Here is a 22938-nt window from a genome sequence, read left to right as displayed (position 1 = left end):
AGTTCCCTGGTGAGCAGTGATGTGCTGTCTGCCTCCTCACCGTGGGTCGCTGGCTGTCTTCTTTAGGAAAGCGTCTAGTCCAGTCCTTTCCGTTTTTAACTGGATCTTGTGGCTGTTGCTGAGGCGCGTGCAATCTTTATGGACATCCGTCCCATCAGACAGGGGACCCGGGGGCTGGTTTCTTTGTCTCAGATTTTCCTCTGTCCTTCCGTTCTGTCCTCTCGCTGATGCTGGGGGCGTGGCACAGGCAGGACCCCCGTTCTGGGAACTGAGCACCGACGGAGGGGCTTGCTGGGGTCCCGGAGGGAGGTCGGTCGGGGTGCCTCGGGCCCCAGCTGGGACCCTCCAGGGGCTCCACTCCAAAGGTCCGCGCCTCAGGGAAGGCTGGGCTGGGCTGGAAACCGTGTCTCCTCTCATTTCCTCCCGCGCCTGGAGCGGGGGACTGGGAGGCTGGGGGTCTGGGGGGACTGGAGGGACTGGAGAGACTGGGGGGACGGGCCGTGGCGGGGACTGGGGCCCAGTCCGCTGGGCTGGCTGCCTCATTCCACCGGATGAATTGTTCGCTGCGCCCGAGTGCGTGAGGACCAGCCAGTGATTATATTTAAATTTGCTATAATTGATTTGGGGAAGAGCAACTGTGACAAGAACGAATTGATCATTAAATTTATTAGCGAGATAAATTCCGCTGCGATTAGGCCGCTGGCTGGAGCCAGGGCGCAGCGGCCAGGCCTTCCCGCCGCCAAGTCCCCGCGCCAGGCGGCGGGTTCGGTTGGGGGGTCACAGGGCGGCGCCTCAGCGCCCCTCCCGCCGGGAGCAGGGACCGGACCGCCGTGGGTGGGGGTGGGGGGGACCCCGGTGCAGGGCAGGGAGTAGCCGCTTCAGGCGGGCGGACTCACTGGCGCTGGAAGTGGAAGGAGAGACACGCACCGCAGACCAGCTTTGGCCCAGGGCGCGCCCTCCTCCCCGCCGCCCCCTCCTCAGGCCTGGGCGGCCCCACCAGCTGCAAACCCCATCCTGTCCCCCCATCCTGAACCCCTGTGCTCCCCCCAGCCTGTCCCCCATCCCTATCCCCCCATCCGGTCCCCCCATCCTGTTCCCCCAGCCTGTCCCCGGACTCCTCTGGGCCCGGGCGGCCAGGCCGCGCCGGCAGCTGCCCGCGGCGCCCCGGCGGCGGGCGGGTGCGGATGGAGCGGGCGGAGGAGCCGCCGGGACCTCAGTCTCCCGCGTGGCCCCGCGCTGTGCCCCCGGAGCGGCCTCACCCGCCCCGCGACCCGGGCGAGATGGAAACCGCGGGAGGCGGCGAGGGAGGGAGGGAGGGAGGGCGGCGTCCGCCGCGTTGTCCGGGCCGCGCGGCGGAGGCGGCGGCAGGAGCGGGGAGGCCGTCGCCGCCCCGGCCCGTGCGGGCGGCGGGAGCGCGCTTTCGGGACCCGCGGGCTTCACTGGGACCCGAGGAGAGGCCCGCAGGGCCCGGAAGCGAAGCGGGCGGCCACCCCCGGGTGGGGCACGGGGAGGACGGGAGCCGTGGCCTCGGTCCTTTTTTAAACAAAACGTGGCGCCGCCCCCCCGGGCAGCGGAAGGCTCCCGCTCGGGGCCTGGGGCGCCTCCCGCCGTGCTGTCCCGGGCTTCCACCCTCACCCTCCGCTGTGATTGCGGGCGCGGGAGCCCGCGTTCTGACAAGGCCTGGGACGCCGCCTCCACACTCCCGCCTCCAGTAAAAAACCAATTTATTTCACATCCACCGCGGACGGCGGAGCGGGCAATAACTTAGCATGCACAGCAGACGCCTTTGTATAAATACAGATACAAAAATAGACGTGCGGCTCTGGCTCCCGGTGACGGGCCTCAGCACGGCTCCGCAGCCTGCTCCTCTCCGCGCTCCCGGGGCCCGGGCTCCGGGCCGTCTCCAGCCGCGGGGAGCGGGGCGCCGGCCCCGGCGGTTCCGCACACGCCGTCCCGCCCCCGAACTCCGGGCAGAACCGAGTTCACGTTCGCTGGCCCCTCGGGGCAGGCGGTGCCGCGGCCCAGACCCAGCGCCCGGCCGGGCCGTGGGCGGCGGCAGAGGCGCGGGGCCAGGCGGCCGGACCTACTGCGGCGGCGGCTGGCGGCCCGCCCGGGGCGGCGGGGAGTCGGCCCCGGAGGAGCAGTCGGAGGAGGCGGCGCCGTTGCCGCAGGGGAAGGGGTCCTCGTCCTCGCCGTCCTCCTCGGCCTCACTGTCCCGCAGGCCCCGCGGGCGCCGGCCGGCCTGCTCCCCCGGCGGCTCCTCGGCGCCCTGGTCCTCGGCGCCCCTGCCCGCGCCCGCGCCGCCGCGCTGCTTCTCCGCCTCCTGCGCCGCCTGCTCCTTGGCCTTTTTGCTGCGTTTCCACTTCATCCGCCGGTTCTGGAACCAGATCTTCACCTGAGGGCACAGGGGTCAGACAGGCTCACTCCGCCAGGCTGCCGGACCGGAGGAGCGGGGCGGGCGGGGGCTGAGGCTGGAGCCGACGCCTTTCTACCCCGGGCCCCCCCGGGGTCCTGTGGCGGGACCAGGCGGGCCCGGGAAGCTCCCGGCGTTCCCCCCTTTCCGGACCAGAGCTTCCTGAACGCGCCGGCCACCGCCTCGGAGCGGGGAGGGTCATAAATGCAGGTCCTGCCCCTCCGGCGCGGGGGCGCGGGCGGAGGCGGAGGCGGAGCGCAGGGGAGGCGGTGCGGGCGGCGGGCTCACCTGAGTCTCCGTGAGCATCAGCGACGTGGCCACCTCGAAGCGCTTGGGCCGCGACAGGTACTTGTTGAGCTTGAACTGGTGCTCCAGCTCCAGCAGCTGCTGGCTGGTGAAGGCGGTGCGCGGCCGGCGGCACTTGCCCAGCAGGTTGGACTGCGCCTGGGCTGCGGGCGGAGAGGCGTGAGGACCCCGCGTCCCACCGGGGCTGCCGCCCGCCCCTCAGTGCCGGGACCCTCCAGCCTGGAGGCCCCGGCAGACCCGGACGGTGTGGGTGCGGGGACCACATCTCTCTCAGACCCCGGGAGCCATTCACCCGGGCGCCCGCCTCCCCAGGCTGGGGAGCAGCTCGGGCCTCGGGCTCAGGTGCCCGTGGCTCCCGCCCCTTCCCACACCTGCGGGCGTGCGGCTCCCGGTACACAGGGAGCAGGGAGGCAGGCCGAGGCAGAAACTGAATCCTGGGCCCAAACAGTTTTCATCAGAGTCCTCCCCCATTAAGATGTTTTTTCCACACACCGCCTGCACAGAGGGCCGGCAGGGCTGGGAGCTGGTGGCCTTCCAGGACATTCTCTCTATGCAAATGGAAGGCCTGGGCAGAAGGGACTTCGCTTTCTCTGCATTCAAGGAGGACTCTCTTTATTTACATAATTTCACACGGTTACATCAGAGAATTTTATGACCTCAAAACAAGACTTCCCTTGATTTCCCAGGAGCCTGACGAGTGTTAGACAATAAAAGAAAGGAGAAGAAAGGAGGCTGGCCCGCTGAAGGAGCGGCTCCCTGGGGACGGGCAATCTGCTTTATGGGAGGCCCACGCCCCCCGCTTTAGTTAAACAAGGCCGAATTCCCATCCTGACAGCACATTAGAACTTTAATTAAAACACGGCTCCCGCAGGACCATTTGGGAAATGCCATCTGACAGCAGAGGCGACCAATTAAAGGAATCAAACAGGTTTCCTTCTGGCCAGAGGGGACGGGGTGCGAGGCCCCCAGCCAGTGGGCTAGGCCCTGGCCCTTTGGGCTCAGTGTTCTAGTTCTTTCTGGCCTTCACACTGCCTGGGTCGGAGCTGGCTGCCTCTGGGTCAGAATGTGGAGCCAGAGGCAGGCTAAGAGTGTTGCAAAGGAATGGAGCTTTCATCTGTTTCCTGCGCAATGTTGGGCTCCGAAGCTAGCACCTCCTCATCACCCCCCTCACACACACACAGACACACACACACACAGACACACACACACACACACACACACAGACAGACAGATACACACACAGAAACACACACACAGACACAGATATACACAGACACACACACACAGAGACACACAGAGACAGATACACACAGACACACACACAGACACAGAGACAGACACACACACACAGACACACACACAGATACACACACACACACACACACACACACACACACACAGTGGGGGACAGCGTCTCAGGCCCTGGGGGATGCAGATCATAATGAGAAGGGGTGTGCTGGGGATGGCCAGGCCCAGCAGCGTGCACTGGGTTTGACTGACCCTGGACCGGCTGTGTCTTAGCGGTGGCAGCGCCCCAATGAGGGGTGAGAGCCAGCCTGGCCTCTGCCTATGGGGGCTCAGGCTGGAGTAACCAACCGGCCAGGCGGGAGGGCCGGGTGGGTGGTCATCGGGCCTCCGGGAGCCGAGCTGAGGCAGGGCCGGGCACGCAGTGCCCTGCTGGGATTTTTCTCACTGGGCTGTGACTTCTGTGGCCCTTGGGGCCCTAGCTTTTCTCTGTTTAGTCACAGCCATGGCTTCTAACAGAGGAATCTGAATTCTGCCCAGTGTTTATTTCTGTTTTCTCTTTGGCTTTTCCCCTCTACCATGCCTGCATCTCCTCAGTCTAAACAAATCCACTCAGACAGAAACAATGGGGTCTCTTTGTTTGGGTGTTGGGTGCTGGGAGGCATAAAGCCTCATGCATCTTCCTCTGAGCCTTCGGGGTGGGGTCCCAGGACAGAGGGAGACCCAAACTCTCCTGGGCAGCCTGCCTCTCGCCAGCAAAGCCAGAGCTGGCCCTGGCAGCAGGGAATGGACCGCCCGGGAGATGGTGAGCACGCTGCCACCTCTCTCCCAGAGGAAGGTTCGCTTCCTGCAGGGCTCCCCCACTTCAAAGGTGGGCACTGCTGCTAGGAGTCCCCGTGGTGGGTTCCTGACAAAGGGTGCACCCCCTGCCCACAGGGCCCACTCACCACCACTCTGTTCAATCAGGCCACCACCTACTGGGCTTTGCCCCTGACTGGCGCCCTTCGGGAGCAGCAGAGCCAGGGAAGGCCGGGGTGGCTGGGCTCTGGCCTTTGGGTCCGGGAGCCCATTTCTCTCCTGCTGCTCCCCATTTCCCTCTCCTGGGCGGGGCCAGAGGCCTGGGGGTCTCTCCAGAACCCAGAATGTGGGACAAAATTAAGTCAGTTTCCCTGGCATTGAGCGCCTGGCTCCTGACCCCCAGGCCGACTGACTCAGGGCGCTCCTTCCTTCCCTGCCACTTCCTTCTCCCCTAGCCGCCAGTTAATCATTAGATTGAGTCTCACACCTCCAGCTGCACCGAGCCGTTGAGAGAAAGAAGGCAAGGCCCGCGCGTGGCCATTTTCCTGATTCGCGCCCATCCCAACCGCGCGTCCTCGCTGGCCCGGGAGGAGCAGGGCGGCCTCCCGGCGCTTCCCCGGCTCCATGGGAGCAGAAAGCGAGGAGGAAGGTGCCCGGTGGAGGCGGATGGATGCGCAGGAGAGCCATCTGCCAGGAACCTCCTACCCCGTTTCCCCTCCTTCCCGCCGAGGGCCGCGCGGTACTCACAGTTGAAGTCCGGCATCTTGGGCAGGATCATGCCCGCGGTGGACGCGCGCAGCCACTGATCCAGCTGGAAGGTGCCTGCGCCCAGCTTGATGGGGTCGACGGGGTGCGCGGGGTGCGCGCCCTGCACCTGCGGGTACGGGTAGGAGAGCGCCGGGTGCTGGCCCGCCAGGGCCGCCGCCGCCGCCGCCGCCGAGTAGCCGTACACCGGGTGGCCGTAGAGCGCCGCCTGCGCCGGGAGACCCGCGCCGCCCTGCGCGCCGCCCGGGTGCAGCCCCAGCGCCAGGCTCCCGGCGGCGGCGGCGGCGGCGGCGGCGGCGGGGTGCGCGTGGTGGGGACCCCCAGGCCCGCCGCCGCCCGCGCCCAGGAAGCCCGGCTTGGGCAGCAGCGCGCAGTGCGCGGCGAGCAGCCGCGGCGGGGACGGGCTCTCGGCGCGCAGCCGGTCGGCGGGCGCCGCGGGCGGCTCCGAGGACGCGGGGCTGCAGCTGCCGCTCGCCCCGCCGCTCGCCCCGCCGCCGCCGGGGGCGGCCGCCGCGGCCGCGAGCGACGTGACCAGGGCCAGGGGCGCGGGCTGCGCGGAGGCCGCCCGCGGGGGGTCCACGGCCAGCAGCGCGTCGATGCGGAAATTTTTGGATTTTTCCATCTGCGCGTTGGCGGCTGGCGGTCGGGGCCGGTGGCGAGTGGCGCGGCCGTGGGCAGCTCGCGGAGCGTCGCGCGGCGCGGCCAGCCCCGGGGCTCGTATTGTCAGGGCGATTATCTGCCAATAATCAAAGTCGCGCCGCAAACTCAGCCGAGAGTGACCATGTCCGAAGCCGCCTCCGCGAGGGCCCCGCCCCGGCCGCGCTCGCACGGACTCCACGCGGGTGCGGGGCGGCGGAGGCGCGGGCCGTGGCGGGGACCCGCGGCCCTGCGCGCACTTGAAGCGCAGCGCGGCCGCGGATTGGCGCGCGGCGGGCGGGCGGGGCGGGGCCTGGCCATTGGCCGCCGGGCGCACCTGTCACCGCCGCCCCGCCCGCCCCGGCGCCGCCCGCTCCCAAACCGCCCGGGGCCCGCACGGCGGCGGGAGGGACCGGACTAGGGCTGGGAAGCTCTATGGTTCCCGCTCTCTTTCCTTGGGGCGCTGAGCAGGACGGCGGGCGCTGGTGATCCTGGGTCCCCGCGGGGGTGGGGGTCCTAGACTACAGCCCCTGGTCCCCCTCTGGGCTCGGGTCACCCAGAGCCTGCAGGGCGCCTCCTCGGTTTGCCCACTTCTCCGTGGGGAGCCCTCGCTGCTGCCTGCACCGGCCGCTCTGCCCAGTGACTGCGGAGCAAAGAGGACCTGCGGGGTCGCCAAGCCTGGCTTCAGGGGCTCCGCGGCGCGGAGCGGTCCGTGCCGTGGCCAACCCTCCACGGGTGTAAACGCCTTCCCTCCTCTGGACAGTGCCCGCGTCCCAGCTGCGGTGTGCGGGCCAGTGTGCCTTCCCCGCGGCTGCGGGGCCCAGGACGCACGCGCGGAGACCTGTCCTGCCGGAGCCGGCATGCAGGAGCCAGTCCCCACGGGGCAGTGCTTGTCCGGAGGTGGTCGCTTGGACCCTGGCACGAAAATGCTGTCCAGGTTCGTTCTCCTGCCCGCAGCGCCCTGGAAAACCAGCCAGGCTGGGCCGGGCTGTGGAGTGAGAGTCCAGACCCCTCCCCCCCAACATACGCTTCAAATATTTACAGTAAAGCACTTTCAAAGCGCTTTTTTAAGCGGAAAGAATCAACAGGCAGGCGGCCCCAGGCTTTGTCAATAGCTGGGTTAGACCCCGTTATCTCCCCAGACAGGTGTGGGAATGCAAAGCGGGGCACTTTCGGGTTCTTGAAGTCGGCTTCCCAGGCAGCTGGGAGGTGAGGAAAGGGCAGGAGGCGGGGCACAGGACAATCCCCAGGAAGCGTGTCAATGAGCAGGTCGTTGCTACAAGAGGTGTTTTAAAATGTGAATTCCGTGGGGGGCCCTGTTGTGTTTCTTCCAAAGGCTTCGCCTCCCTGAGAGCTGGCTGCAGGATTCTATCATCAGAGCCAGTTCCTCTCCCCTCGCACAGGGGCGGCCGAGGGGCAGCGGGCAGAGCCAGGAGGTGGAGGAGCTGGCAGTGCTGGCAGCCCCCGGGCAAGTGAGAGAGTGCTTCGCAGAAGCCAGTGCCAACGTGCAGACAGGAGTGAGCATCGACAGTGACCGGTGTTTGTCGTTAGACGAGGGCTTTCCGAGCAAATACGAATGCAGCCCAGCGGCTAAGTGGACAGAGGTCTGAACACTACTGCATGCCGTGACGTGACGGTCTACAATGATCTCCTTTCGTCTTCACTGGGACACTAGAAGGATGCTGTCACCTCTGCTTTACAGAGTCCAGCTTCCAGAGGCTGAGACTGTCCCCCACAGGCCACCACCCTCACAGGCCACCACCCCTACAGGCCATCCCCCCACAGGCCAGCCCCCCACAGATCACCACCCCCACAGATCACCCCCCCCACAGATCACCTCCCCCCACAGATCACCACCCCACAGATCACCCCCCACACAGATCACCACCCCCACAGATCACCACCCCACAGATCACCACCCCCCACAGATCACCACCCCACAGATCACCACCCCCACAGATCACCACCCCCACAGATCACCCCCCCACAGATCACCACCCCACAGATCACCACCCCACAGATCACCACCCCTACAGGCCACCCCCCCCACAGGCCACCCCCCCCCACAGATCACCACCCCCCCCACAGGCCACCACCCCCACAGATCACCACCCCTACAGGCCCCCCCCCCCCACAGATCACCCCTCCACACAGATCACCACCCCCACAGGCCACCACCCCACAGATCACCACCCCACAGATCACCACCCCACAGGCCACCACCCCCACAGATCCCCCCCCCCCACAGATCACCACCCCACAGATCACCCCCCCCACAGATCACCACCCCCACAGATCACCACCCCCACAGATCACCACCCCCCCACAGGCCACCCCCCCCCACAGATCACCACCCCACAGATCACCACCCCCCCCACAGGCCACCACCCCCACAGATCACCACCCCACAGATCACCACCCCACAGATCACCACCCCCCCACAGGCCACCACCCCCACAGATCACCACCCCACAGATCACCCCCCCCCACAGGCCACCCCCCCCCACAGATCACCCCCCCACAGATCACCCACCCCCCCCCACACAGATCACCCCCCCCACAGATCACCACCCCACAGGCCACCCCCCCCCACAGATCACCACCCCCACAGATCACCACCCCCCCACACAGATCACCCCCCCACAGATCACCACCCCCACAGATCACCACCCCACAGATCACCACCCCCACAGATCACCCCCCCACAGATCACCACCCCCACAGGCCACCCCCCTCCCACAGATCACCCCCCCCACAGGCCACCCCCCCCACAGATCACCCCCCCCCACAGGTCACCCCCCCCACAGATCACCACCCCCACAGGCCACCCCCCCCCACAGATCACCACCCCACAGATCACCACCCCCACAGATCACCACCCCCCACAGGCCACCCCCCTCCCACAGATCACCCCCCCACAGGCCACCCCCCCCCACAGATCACCACCCCACAGATCACCACCCCCACAGGCCACCCCCCCCATAGATCACCACCCCCACAGATCACCCCCCCTCAGATCACCCCCCCACAGTTCACCCCCCCCCACAGATCACCTCCCCCACAGATCACCCCCCCCACAGGCCACCTCCTCCACAGGTCACCCCCCCCACAGGTAACAGAGCCTCAGAGGTGGGATTGGGCCCAGATGTGACAGCAGGGGCCACACGTTTCTGCCTCTGCCCTCCAGTGTCCCCATCCCTGTCCCCCCTTTCCTTCCATCTGTTGCCTTTGGGGTTCAAGCTCCCCTTTCTGGGCAGGACACGCTTCGCTCTCCAGGGAGAGTGTCTCCCTGCCCCCAGGATGGAGAGGGCAGTGGGGCCCTCAGACAGGCCTTACTCCGAGACCACCCCCTCCTCCACCTGCTGAGACTGCAGCGGTCCCACCGGCACAGACTCTGGGGCTGGGTGGGGTGATTATCCCAACCCCCCATTGAACCTGGAGCTCACTGCCCTCTCTGTTGGGCCCATTTAGTTGGGAATGGGTGTGCAGTGTGCACTCACCATACACCGCTTTCCTCACAAAGCCAACGTTTTAGTAACTCCCCGAGGAATGCATTCGTCCTTTTTGTTTCATAGTGCCCTCGCTCTCAGACCCCCAAGTCCCCGCTCCCGCTCCCCGCTCCCCACTCCCCGCCCTGCGGCCAGCTGAGAGCAGTCAGGGGCCACAGCTTGGGCTCATCTGGTTCCACATCCAGGCGGGCCCAGCTGCCCGGGCCGCTGCCCTACCGCTGCGCCCGCCTGTGCTTCTGTCTAGAGAAGTCGGCGTGAGGCCCAGTGGACTCAGTGGCGCTGAAGGACTTTAAAGTGGCCACACTGGCCTGTGGAGAAGGGAAGCTGTGGCGGTGGTGTGCAGCTGTGGGAGGGCAGCTCTGGGAGCTGGGGTTTGCTCCGGGCTCAGCACCGCATTGTGCAGCCCGCGCACTGAGGAAGGCTGGGACTCGGAGCCGGGCTGCAGGAGAGCTGAGGTCGGGGCCTGGGAGCGGGGCTGCAGGAGAGCTGAGATCGGCCCAGCGGCGCGGCCACCCCAGGCTCCTCTCAGGCAGCCTCTGGGCAGGCGGCCGATCCCCATCCCGGCGGCCCGCCCTGCTGAGCCCCAGCCCCCGCCCGCCCCCGGCCTCCCTCTCCGGCGGCCTTCCCGCGAGGCTCCCGCTGCATCCCGCAGCGCCTCTCCCTCTGCTCAGGCGGGAGAAGGTTTACTCAAAAGATCCAAAAGAAAAAGCTGTTCCCGCTGGAAAGATTATATTTATATTTATATCTTTAAAGGTCAGGGGGATGCAGCAGAATTTAAGTGTGTGAAAATCCAGCAACCTCGGAGCCTCTGTGTTTGGAACCTCCGATGGGAGCGGCACCGCGGGGCCGGGCTGGGCCGGGGGCTCCGGGAAGAACTCGCCTTCCCCAGCGGGGTTCCGCACCGAACCCCGGGCCGGCCCGTCCCGGGGGAGGTGTGGCTCAGGGGCCGCAGCCTACCACTCGGCTTTGCCCGGAGACGGCGGCGCAGGCCCGGGGTCAGGGCGGCGGTGGCCCGGGACCCGCAGCCGGGCTCCCGGGGAAACGCCGGCCGGGGGCGCGGCGGCCTGCGGTCCGGACCGGCTCCCTCCGGCGGAGCGAGCGCGGGGACCGGGTCCAGGCCGCTCCGCCCGGAGCGGAGGCGGGGGCGCTGGAGGGCCGGGCGGGGCGGGCAGGTCCGCGAGGTGTCCTCCCCCGTACCCCCCCCCCCCGCGGCCCGGGGCCGGCGCAGCAGCGGTGAGCGGCGCTTTGATCTGCTGACCTCCCCGCCCGCGGGGCCTCTGCAGGGTCCGCCCGAGGCTTCCGCTCCCCCACCCCGCGCCCCGCCCTTTGCTCGGGTTTGGGTCCCGCGGTCCATAGTCCTGGGCCCGTCCTCTGCCCTCTGCCCTCTGCCCTCTGCCCCGGCCTCCCGCAGACATCCAGCCTAGCCGGACTCGCTTCGGGGGCTGGAGGCTGCTGCAGGATTTAGATGCAAAAATCCACCTAGGGCTTTCTGGTTTTGGAAAATCCTCCAGATACCAAACACCTGCTTTCTGCTCGGACCCCGGACACGCAGGCCGGGGCGGGCTGGGCGGCCGGGCGCTGGGCCTGGGTGGGCGGCACCACCGCGGCAGGTTCCTCGGGCCGGGAGCCCCAGCGCCCGCCACGGCCCCGCGCCCCCAGAACCTGGAACCTCCGGAGGAGACTTTGCTGCAGATTTTAGTTTATTCGTTGCAGGTTCACACTGCTGTCAGGAGCAAGCTTTCCGCCCCGCCGGGCCGGGCGCCCCTCCGCAGGCCACCCTGCCCGCAGTTCCCTGTGAGCGGCTGTGAGGGCCCCTCGCCTAGGACAGACTCCCCGGGCCCAGGCGGCCGGCCCCGGCGAAAATGCGGGCTGAGGGTGGGTTTGTGAGCCTGTGCGGCTTCTCTGCCCCCGCCCAGCCCAGGCCCTCCCAGCCCCCACTAGCCCCCAGCCCAGCGCAGCGCAGCTCCCCCAGCCCAGCTCCCCCAGCCCAGCCCCCCCAGCCCAGCCCAGCGGGAGGAGGATGGCGGGCGGCTGCAGGCTGGGCGGCACACTGGGGAGAAACACAATAACAACAGCCCAGGTTCCCGACTTCGCGCCTCAGTGCCTGGACTTTTTAGTGCTTCTGACGCGAAATTATGGCCGAATGGTCGCGCTAATGTGCAACTCCGCGGCGGGTAATGGCAGGAAGTCGTTGCTAATTGGTCTATTTAGCAGTTGCTGAGGTGGCAGAAGCAGTGGCTGCGGAAGGGAGGGAGGGGTGAGGGAGGGAGAGGGAGAGGGGGAGAGTGAAGGGGCCTGGAGGGGAGATGGGGACGGGATCTCCTCCCGAGATGGGCAGAAGAGGTCAAGTTCACTTTTTCAACCCTGCCCTTGCCTCTTCCCACAGACACACACCTGGGAGGTCCCCATATGCGAGCGCGGGCTGCTTTGCCAGCGTCCTTTCCTCCTGGGCGGTGGGGAGCGGCGTCTGAGGGGCCGAGGGGCAGGTCTGTCAGGAGCCCCTGCCGACCCCCCCCCACCGTTTGAACAGGGGGGACGTCACCTAAGAGGAACCTGAGACCCTGAAGTGGCAAACACACACACACACACACACACACACACACACACACAGTAAGTGGGAGGGGAGTGAAGCTGCGCGACCCCAGGGTGCCCAGTGGCCCCCAGGACGCCCCAAGCAGTCGGTCGGGCATCCAGTGTGTTCCACGGCCCCATACAGCGCAGCCAGCGGTGGGAAGCAGGCCCTTCCGGCTGCAGAGGGAACAGTCAGCAGAGCCCGGCTCTGACTCAGGTCCGAGGTCTCCTTGTTTGTCATAATCTCCTCCTGGGTGACCCTAGCGCTGTTCTCCGTGGCCTTGACCCTCCTCCTGAGGAAGCTCGGGGGACAGGAGGTGGAGAGGCAGCGGAAAGCACTGCCAGGGCCCCCTCCTCCCAAGGCCCCGTGTGCGTGTGTGCACACGTGTGTCTTCTTCTTCCCCTGCACAGACTGCTTGCTGGGTGGGGGTAGGAGGGTGGAGGTTACAGGATGAGGCCGGGAAGACCCGCTCCCACCCCTCCGCCCTCTCTCCGGGGCCCAGTGCTGAGGGCAGGATAATTTGGCTAATGAACTCGTTAACCGGCCAGCGACGGCCCTGGCCTCCCCAGCCCATCTGGGAAATCCCCCGAAAGGCCTCCTGTCCTCCGGGCCGGGAGGGGCTTCACATTAAACTAATTGCGGGGAACAGGTGGCCACTCCCGGCGGCTGCGTCTGGGCTGCAGACCCAGGCCCAGGGAGGACAGGGCGGCCCGGGGCCGGGAAGGTCAGGGTCCCCGCCCGGGAGCCGGGCCTTCTGGTCGGTGGGCTGTCCCTGGGCCCCAGCCGCCTGGATGGTGCTGAGTGAGACCTCCGCCTGGGGCAGGGGAAGCGGACCACACCCCACCACCTGCTGCTGCCCGCTCAGGGAGGGGTCCGGGGCAGGATCTCAAACTCACACCCGGGGCCACGCAGAGGAGCGGGCACGAGGGTGTTGCAGTCTGTGGGGTGTGCATGTGGGGTGTGTATGGCGGGCCTGCTGTCCCTGCGCACAGGGGGGAGCCCTCAGCTCCGGCCTCGCCCTCCGGGTCCCAGGACGGTGGCGGCAAAGGGCAGGAGGCCCCGCTGTGCTGCTGAAAGAGCCGCAGCCCAGGCACCCGGCCAAGCCTATTGCCAAAAACACATATTACACTGCGACATTCTGTAAATGAGATAATGATACATAAACCCGGATGATAGATGTAACATGCCTGGGATGTCTTCTCTAAATTAGCTTCTCGAACCGACTGCTAATAATGGCGAGTTTATGAAAGCAATTTCAGAGCAAAATGTGCGAGGGTCTTCTTACTCCAATCAGCCGGCTCTGGCTAATGGATGAGGGGGTCAGGCTGAGAATTATTGACACGCCCGTGCCCTTAACCTGTTTCCCAATAAAGCTGATTAGTTTTTGTCAATTCATCAGCTCACCACTCCTGCTTGGAACTGCATCAAAGCCTTATTTGCTCAGGGGAAATCAACAAGTCACAGGTCAGTTCCATTAAGGGCCTTTGGGGCCAGGACACTGGGGGGGGGGGGCAGGTATGCTGAGGGACCCCCCAACCCCCCCCCCCACCACCAAGTGCCCAGAGCAGCACAGCACGTACTCCCCAATTGCAATTGGCATGGAAACAGCAGTTTCTGGGTCTGAAGACATCTTTCCTCTTTCTCTGAGGCTGGGGGTAGGGGGGGGGGGGACTCTGCTACCCAGGCTTTGGGGCGCTGTGGGCACTGGCTCTGAGGGGTGGCCCTGGGCCCTGGTGATCTTCACTCCGGTTACCTTCAAGGGAAGGTGGACTCTGCAGAAGCGTTGAGCGGGAAGCAGCAGGGGGCGGAGAGCAGAGGGTTTGAGTGAGGGGCCTGGCCCCCCCCACAAAGTATCTGTCTGAGGCTGCATGTCCTCCTGTGCATCCCCACCAGGACCAGAAAGGGACTGAGCCCCCCACCTCACACACACACACACACACACACACACACACCTGCAGCTCAGCCTGAGCTATGACAACAGGCAGAGGTGCTGGCCCCCAGGTGACCTGGCCCCTTCGGTGGCCTCGGCAGGCGGAGGGCACTGGCCGCTGGGAGTGCACGGGGCTGGGGCCCTGGAGTGGCCTCCACTTCCCTGGCCCGGCCTTGGCCTCGGGCCGCGGACTCTGGCAGCAGGAGCCTGGAGGTGACCGGGCGTCCTGCTTGCCTGCTGCCTGGCAGGGGAGGAAAATGTGCTTTGTCCCTTTAAGCCCCGGCCACCGCCACCTCCTGGCCCCATCCCCCCTCAATTTAATTTCATTAAAACAGAGCATGAATATTTCTATTAAACCTAAAATGAAATATGAAGCCATTTAGACTCTGCCTGCACCAATCACCCAGATTTATGGCTTTTATTCATCACATCAAGAGCTGGGAAAAATGAATTTTCTTCACCCAGGAAGGAAATAAAACGTCAGGCTCGGTCATTTCCAGAAAGCTGTTAATTTGACCATGTGGTAATTACTTTCACAATTAACTAAAATACAAATCAATTTGACAAATCGGGCTAGTTTATATATTAATTAGCCCGCTTAAATTTATTCATTATGAAAAGACAATCTAAGGGACCTGTGGTGTCTGTTTTATTGCAATAAATTATTGTTAGGAAATGGGCCTAATAAAATATCTTAATATTTAAGGATATTGTATACTGGGGGGCCGCGATGCTTTATTGACAATTTCATTTTCCAATTAGCGATTTTGTTGTAATATATCTGGAGCCACCGGCAGTCTGGGCCGGGTCTGCGGCCGCGCAGGTCCAGGGCTGGGGGCCACCCCGCACCCCCCGCCGGGGCGGCTGATTTAATAGCCTGTCGATAGAATCATTCGATGCCTTTTAGCTTGTGATCTTTATAAATGTCCCTCTATTAAATTAGAAAATGATTCTGTTCTCGTTTAATTGTATTCTTTCGTTTCTTATTTCCAATTAATTAGTCCTATCGACGTTGCCATATTTTAAGTGACTGGAGTCCGCTGCGTGGGAATGTGGGGGGCGTGGGGCTGCGCGGGCGGAGCACGTGGTCCCACCGCCCGGTCCATCCGCCCGCCCGCCCGCCCGCCCGCCCGCGCCCGGCGGCCCCGGGGCCCCTGCAGCCGCCGCCTGTGCGGGTCGATTCGGGAAGAGCCTGCTCCGGGGGAGGCGGGGTGCACGCGGCTCCCTGGACGCTCGGCGTGGCCCAGGGGCGCCGGCCGCTGACCTCCGCCTCCGGGAGCCGCGGCCTGTGCTCCAGGGCATTGGTTCCTCCGCGGGCTGACCGGCCCCTTTCCTTAATTAATTGACAAATTAACTCCTCTCAGGAAGATTTATGGGGCTGCGGCTCTGGGCGGGTCCTGCCCCCAGCCCGCCGGGTCCGCCCCCGCCCCACCCCACCCCACCCCCACCCCACTCTATCCCACCCCACTCTACCCCACCCACCCCCAACCCCAAATCCACCCCATCCCCACCCCAAACTCACCCCACCCCCACCCCACCCCCACTCCATCCCACCCACCCCACCCCCAAATCCACCCCACCTCACACCACCCCGAAACTCACGCCACTCCACCCAAACCCCACCCCACTCTACCCCACCCACCCCCAAATCCACCCCACCCCCACCCCACCCCACCTCACCCCCACCCCCAAACTCACCCCACCCCACCCCACCCCACTCTACCTCACCCCACCCCCAAACCCACCCCACCCCCACTAACCCACCCACATCCCCTCCCACACCCCTACCCCACCCCCAAACTCACCCCACCTCACCCCACCCCACCTCACTCTACCCCACCCCACCCCACCACCAAACTCACCCCACCCCCAAACTCACCCTACCCCCACTCACACCCCACCCCCCGCCCACCCCCACCCACCCTACCCACCCCATCCCACTTTACCCCACGCCCACTCCCCCCACCCCCCCCCCACTCTACCCTACCCCACCCCACCCCCAAACTCACCCCACCCTACCCCCACCCCTAAATCCACCCCACCCCCACCCCACCCCCAAATTCACCCCACCCCCACCCCACCCCCACGCCCTCACCCCGGTCGGAGGGAAGAGGGGCGGGGGCGGCGGCCTCCCGGTGCCGGTGCGCAGTCCCTGCTCCAGAGGCCTCTGCCCGGGGTGAGGGCCCGGCCGGGAAGAGCCTGCGGTCAGAGCCGGATGGGGAGGGGCGCCAGGCCAGGCGCCCTGCCCTCGGCTCCGGCTCCGGGGGGACCGCCTGCCTCGCACTGGCCCGCGGCTGCGCCAGGAGCCAGACCGCCGCGCCCTCCCCGCCGATGGAAGTGGCGAACCTATGCTTGCCTGCGGAGCCCCAGGCTCCCGGAGCGGGGCGGTCTCCCCACTCTGTCCCGGGTCCTGGGACATTTCCAGGGTGAGTGGGAGACGGGGCGCCGTGATGCCCAGCCCCTCGGCGCTCCCAGGAGCAGGGCCCGGCCCTGTCCCGCTCAGCGACCCCCCTGCCCCGGCCTCCAGCTCCCCGCACTGATGCGGTGGGGCTGGGGAGGGCAGAGGGGAAGTTTTAGCTTTTAAGTCAGGACCTTAAATGCCAAGGGAGCCAGGGCACAGGAGTCCGGGTCTTGCCCAGTGTCCTGGCAGGTGGCGACCTGCCTGCGGCTCCCAGCTGGTGCTGCACAGTGCCCAGGGCAGAGGCCGCCCCTGGGAAGTCGGGGTTCCGCATGCAGTCCTGGGGGGCGAGGGGGCGGAGATGAGATTGGGGTCCATGTGGGAGGGAGGGAGGGAGGGAGGAGCCTGCAACCTCAGTAACACTGTTCACCTTTAAACCCTGAGACCAGCCCCAGCCACACCTTCCCCAGGTGGGCTCTGTTCACGCTGCCCGCCTGCTGACCTGCCCACTGACCTGCCTGCTGACCTGCCTGCTGACCTGCCTGCCGGGCAGATGCCAGCTCGCTCACCTCCTCTCTCGGGCTATTAGCTAGGACCGAGGGCAGGGGGAGCGGAGAGAGCGCTCCAGGGGCAACGCCAGCCAGGCCCCTGCGCGCCTGCCTCAGGATGGCCAGCCGGAGACGGGAGGGCTTTCTCGTCTCCGCTGCTCGGAGTGAGCAGGCGGAGCATGGCCTAGGCCAGAGGGGCCGAGGGCCGGGGCCCAGGCTCCCACGTGGGTCACCTGCCGGACGAGTGAAGCACCGCATGGGCCCTGTCTCCCTGGGGTTGGGGGAGAATTCGGTGTTCTCTCCCCGGGGGAGTGACAGGCAGGCTGGCCCTGTGGTCCCACACAGGCTGTTTAACAGGATGCAGCTCAGCAAGTACTTCCTCAGCCGCTTTGCTGACCAGCTCACTACGCAAGGAACACTCAGGACATATCACACACACACACACACACACACACACACACACACGGCGGGGCACGTCGAGCCACGTGTGCTGGGAGGTGGGTGCACGAGCGAGGACAGCGATGCTTTGTGCGGTCACTGCCCCGGCCTGCGGTGGCTCCTGGAGTGGCTCCTGCAGTGGCTCCTGGAGTGGCTCCTGGAGTGGCTCCTGCAGTGGCTCCTGGAGTGGCTCCTGCAGTGGCTCCTGCAGTGGCTCCTGCAGTGGCTCCTGGAGTGGCTCCTGCAGTGGCTCCTGCAGTGGCTCCTGGGGTGGCAGAGGTCTCCGGACCTCCCGCGGGCCACAGCGAGCGCCGGAATCTCATTCTTCTGTCACCACAGAGGGGTCCTGTGCCAGCTGCTCTCTCTTCTCGGTCACTGGGGCCCCTGGGCTCAGCTCCTCGGGTCTGTTTCATATCCGTGAACAGGTCATTTTGCCCTCAGCGGAAAAGGGGGACCTCGTGCAGGCCAGCTGCCAGCGGCAATCTTGTGCCCATTTTACAGGGAGGAAATGGAGGCTTGGGAAGTTTGGTTGTTTGCCCACAAATCACACACCAGCACGTGGCAGAGGCATCATTTGAATCCAGACCGGCATGGCCTGAGATTCTCGTCACCTTATTCCTGCAACAGTCCGGGGCAGGGGCGCCAACACCTCTGCGACCGAAGCCCCCCTCCCGCCTGTGAGCTCACAGGGACACTAGACACTCGGCCTGTCAGCGAGACGAGGGTTCGTGTTTCGGATGAAACGCCAAACATCAGCCAGTCTGTTGTCCCTCAAGAGCTGGAGTTCAAGTACCCTCCCGGCACTGAGCCAGGGGGAGTGTGGACACCGAGAGGGCACGCTGTAGACCGGCCGGTGCCAGGGCTGCCTGAGGCACAGAAAGGTGGGGAGGAGGGGGGAGGAGGGAGGGGAGGAGGCAGTCAGGAAGAGCAGAGAAGAGGAGAGTCTCCCAGGCTTCCAGAGCGGTCCCAATACAGGTGGCCAAATACAGGTGTCCCACAAAGCGGACACACACCTTGGCTGTCAGTGGGTAAATCTGAATCCTCTGTGGTTCCATTGAACAGTGTGTACACATTTCCGGGACACCCTGCATTAACCGTAGTGACAATTAAAGAGAAGAATTAAACCGGCAAAATAAAACAAGGACATATATGTGACCAGAAGAAAACTTAGCCAATGGGGGGAAAGTGATGTCCCGCCCTGGCTGGTGGTCTCAGCGGTTAGAATGTTGCCCCATGTGCTGAAGGGTGTGGGGTTCAATTCCAGGCCAGGGTACCTGGGTTGCGGGTTTGATCCTCGGTCCTCGTGGGGGGACAATGTGGGAGGCAGCCAATCAATATGTTTCTCTCACATGGACACAATGATGTTTCTCTCTCTCTCTCCCATGCCCTCCTGTTCCAGACTAAAAAACAACAACAAAACTCACACACACACAAATCAATGGAAAAAATGTCCTCGGGCGAGGATGAACAAAACAAAATAAGAGTAAGTGGGTGAGTAAGACGCTCAAAGTGCCTCCTCTGGCCGTGTCTCAGGATGGACCCAGTGGGGTGAGGGGGCTGTGGGCTCCCTGTTCCTCACTCAGGGCATTCCCCCCGAGACAGGTCCCTCCAAGCTGTGGGGAGGCTGTCAGCAGTGAGAGGGGCAGCACCCAGGAGCTGACTAGTGGGAGCTAGTGAGGTCTGAGGGTGCTGTCCCGCAGTTGGGAAGGAGGAGGGTGGGACGGGGCCCAGGTCACTGTGGAATGCTGCCAGAGGTGTGAGGAGGAGCTGTTTGCTGTCACCAGGCCATGCCACTGACAGAAAGCAAACAGTGCTGGATCTGCGGGGCAGTTTGAGCCCAATTGTTCCAAGCAAAATCAAATTAGAAGCTTCGCCTCAATTAGACTCTGCAAGTGCGGCAGGAGCACCAGCAGGGAGACACCGCCCGCGGGCTGTGTCAACACCGCCAGGGATAATAAACGCAGCGTGCCGCACACACCGCTTTTAATTGCATCGATAAACCGGGATTAACCCCCACGTCGGCTTCACTATTGCAATTAAATGTCCTCAAATAAATTGTCTCCTCAATAAACAAATGGAAGGAGTGGTGTTTACCCTGAATAATAACAGGTGTAATATTTTACTGGCTACAGTTAACTATTAAGTAGACTCACTCGTCAGCCCTGATTTATTCCCAAGATCGGAAAGTCGTTTTTCATCCGTCATGAGCCGCTTCAGTGTCGTGTCAACAGCCAATGGTGCGCTAGGGCAGCCTGCCGACTTCGCCTTTCACCTGCAGCCACCAGGTGTCAGATCAAGCCCCTGGGGAGCGGGCGGGAAAGCCAGAGAAGACAGCCAGGGATGCGTGGGCAGTTTTGTCCTTATTTTTTATTTAACAAACAAACAAACATATATATATATATATATATATATATATATATATATATATATAATTATTGATTTCAGAGAGGAAGGAAGAGGGGAAGAGAGAAAAACATCAATGATGAGAGAGAATCACTGATGGGCAGCCTCCTGATGCCCCCAAATGGGGATTGAGCCCGCACCTGGGCATTGTGCTGACTGGGAATCGAACCGTGACCTCCTGGTTTGTAGGTTGATGTTCAACCCCTGAGCCACGCCAGCCAGGCCGGGCTCATCTTTAGCTTCTAGGACTCAGAGTTCAGAATGATGTGAAGACCTTCTGAGTCTTAAACAGCCTAGCAGGTCCTTGTGGACGTGCATTCTCCTTGGGCTTCTTGTTGTCGTAGAACAAGCTAGAAGGTTATCCTCAGGGGAGGTAATCTCGGGGCCCATGGCCTTGGCGTCATGCCCAGGGCCTGCTCTCACAGCCTGGTCCCCTTTGCTGGTGAAATGGCAGGGAAATCTCTCCTTCCTTCCGGAATGCTCAGCTCTTTCTCACATGCCCAAGTTCGAGGTTTGATTCTTGGTAGAATGTGTGTGGGAAGCAGCCAATTGATGTATCTCTCTCACATAGGTGTTTCTCCTTCCCTTTCCTTTCCACTCTTTAAAACTCAATTTTAAAAATCTTTAAAAAACAAATAAATAAGGGACAGCACAGAGAGAATGAAATTTGCTTTAAAACTCTGCCCCGTCCACCAGCAGTGCTTTGTGCACAAGAGGACTCCCAGCCCACGGAACCACACTAGCCAGGGCGCGGGGGGAAGAAGATGGTGACGCATCCTGGGAGCTCTTCTAGACTGGAGTCACAGTGCTCCCGTCACTGTCTGCCGGGTGTTACTGAGTCCGGAACAGCCTCAGGTGTGGTTCTGACGCTGCGCCTGCTGTCGGCGTCAGCCAGCGCTTCTGGGCAGTGACGTGTTGGGACAGCGCCTGCGCAAACGCCCATCCTAGTTGGTCCTTTGAATGTGCGCCTGCCTTTCCTCTGGTTCCTAACCAAAGCTTGCTAGTGAGGATTGGCTTCTGAGCATTTTGGGGTGCTCATCGGACATCTATTTTCATAGATTTATCTGTAATAACCTCCTTATCATTTATTTAGTCTGCTGCTTCTTAAACGTGGCCACATGAGAACCTTACCCTTGTCTGCCCGACTGTATTTAAAATAACACCCTGTTCATCCTCCGGGCTTGTCCAAGGCGCCGTGCACTTCTAGCCCACAGGAGAGGGGTGGCTCCCAGCAGGGCTGGCAGCCTCGAGGGGAGAGCATGCTGGTCACTGTTAGGCTCTTGCTGCGAGGAAATGATGGGGGAGGCCTGCCCCTCTCCTCCCAGACTCCCTCCTTCCAAGCCTGGAGACCTGGCTTCTAGGTTGGGATGGATGGATTTTGTTAACGAGAGCAATGAGTAATAATCTCACCATCAGCATCACCTTTTCCATTTCCCCACATCATTCAAATGACCAGCGAGCCACCCTTCCTTTTACCAGCGACTCCCTCACCCGGAACACAGGGCAGTGCTGGCCTGGGCTCCTGCACGGGCACAGCGTGCCCTGCGCTTAGAGGGACAGGGCGTTCTCCCAAACTGTCACAGAGCCCTCGGGGCAGAGGGCGCTGGGCGAAGAGGCGGGTGTGCGGCATCAGGCCTATAGAGCAGGTATCTCTGTGGGGAAGAGGGAGTTCTGGGAGTCCTGACGGAAAAGACGTGGGTGATACGGTTTTTCCTTGGAAAGGGGTTGTAATGATTGCAAATTTGTTAAATAATTAAATTAATAAGAACTATTTGATTCAAACACAGGCCTTTTAAGGACATAATATTGGTCTTGTCAGCTGAAGAGGTTTTAAAAGACCGTATCCGGCCGCTTACCTGCCCTTGTTAATGCAGCATTAGCTCTAGATTAAGACGTGTTTAAACATCACCCCTGAAAGTATTGAACAAAAACCAAATATGAAATCGTTCATGACAATATCCTTATTTGACTATTGTAGCTAAAACATGTTATGCAATTGTCCATAAAGTAGGGTTTTTAAATGTTAGGGATCCATGGCAAAATAAAGGTATAAATATCATATCTAAGCATTTTATTTCATTTTAAATATGATTTTATTGATTTTAGAGAGAAGAATGGAGAGGGAGAGAGAAAGAAACACTGATGTGAGAGAGAAACATCAATGGGCTGGCTCTTGCAGGCACCTTGATTGAGGATCGAGCTCAAAACCTGGGTGTGCCTTGGCTGGGAATTCAACTGGCACCTTTTGGTGCGTGGGCGATGCTCAGCCAACTGAGCCACCCGGCCCGGCTGTGTTTGAGAGCAGGTCTGACAAGACAGTGACACGTCAGTTGAGAAAACAGATACTTGTACTTCACATGTGACCTGTGCATGTCGCAGTGGGTGGCCCGGAGGCGGGGTCTATTCTAAGGGCCTGGCTTTAGGGCGCCTCCTGAGCCGCGTGTCATTGTGATCCTGGGAGCGTCACTTGGTCCTTCTCAGCCAGCTTTTCCTTATTTGCAAAATGGGACAATGACATCTGCCAACAGGACACACACAGCTCCCTGCAGCCTCTGCCTCAGGACGGGGAGCAACGCCGGCCCCTGGGGCGCAGGCTGCTTGGCAGGGGCTCCTTGTGACCAGGGAGGCGGTGGAACTGCATGAGTGCGCACGGGTTACCCACTGAGCGCCCCTGGTGGCTCTGACGCAGCCCGAGGGGGTGTGAACCTGGGCCTGGGCAGGGATGAGGCCCACGGGGGAGCGTCCGGCAGAGCCCGGCTGCCTCTGGAGACGGAGGGGCCTGGGCAGGTCCGGGGGCGTCCAGCTCTGGTGGGGCTGAGCCACCCTTTCCACGTCGGCCACGCAGGCGTGACTGGCAGCTGATCCCGCGTCCCTGTCCCTTTTTCAGGGAGCCGGCCCTGGGCAGCATATCTTCAGGAAGCTGACCGCTGGCCATGACCTTTCACCCTCCCAAGGTCAAAAAGTCACAGCAAATACT

The 22938-nt window shown here is 63.1% G+C and overlaps 1 protein-coding gene across 1 annotated transcript; it reads right to left on the bottom strand.

Moving 5' to 3' along the window:
- Positions 1 to 1802: 1802 nt before the first annotated feature.
- MNX1 (motor neuron and pancreas homeobox 1) lies at positions 1803 to 6408 on the bottom strand. The gene is made up of 3 exons (XM_036432721.2): positions 5510 to 6408; positions 2702 to 2862; positions 1803 to 2395 (listed from the first exon to the last, which is right to left on the bottom strand). Exons 1-3 carry the CDS (start codon positions 6147 to 6149, stop codon positions 2084 to 2086), a joined length of 1113 nt encoding a protein of 370 aa, XP_036288614.1. The 5' UTR covers positions 6150 to 6408; the 3' UTR covers positions 1803 to 2083.
- Positions 6409 to 22938: the final 16530 nt, after the last annotated feature.

Source organism: Pipistrellus kuhlii, unplaced genomic scaffold (assembly GCF_014108245.1).
Source record: "Pipistrellus kuhlii isolate mPipKuh1 unplaced genomic scaffold, mPipKuh1.p scaffold_m20_p_116, whole genome shotgun sequence".
In the NCBI taxonomy this organism is placed as follows: Eukaryota; Metazoa; Chordata; class Mammalia; order Chiroptera; family Vespertilionidae; genus Pipistrellus; species Pipistrellus kuhlii.
This window is presented reverse-complemented; position numbering and strand designations above follow the sequence as displayed.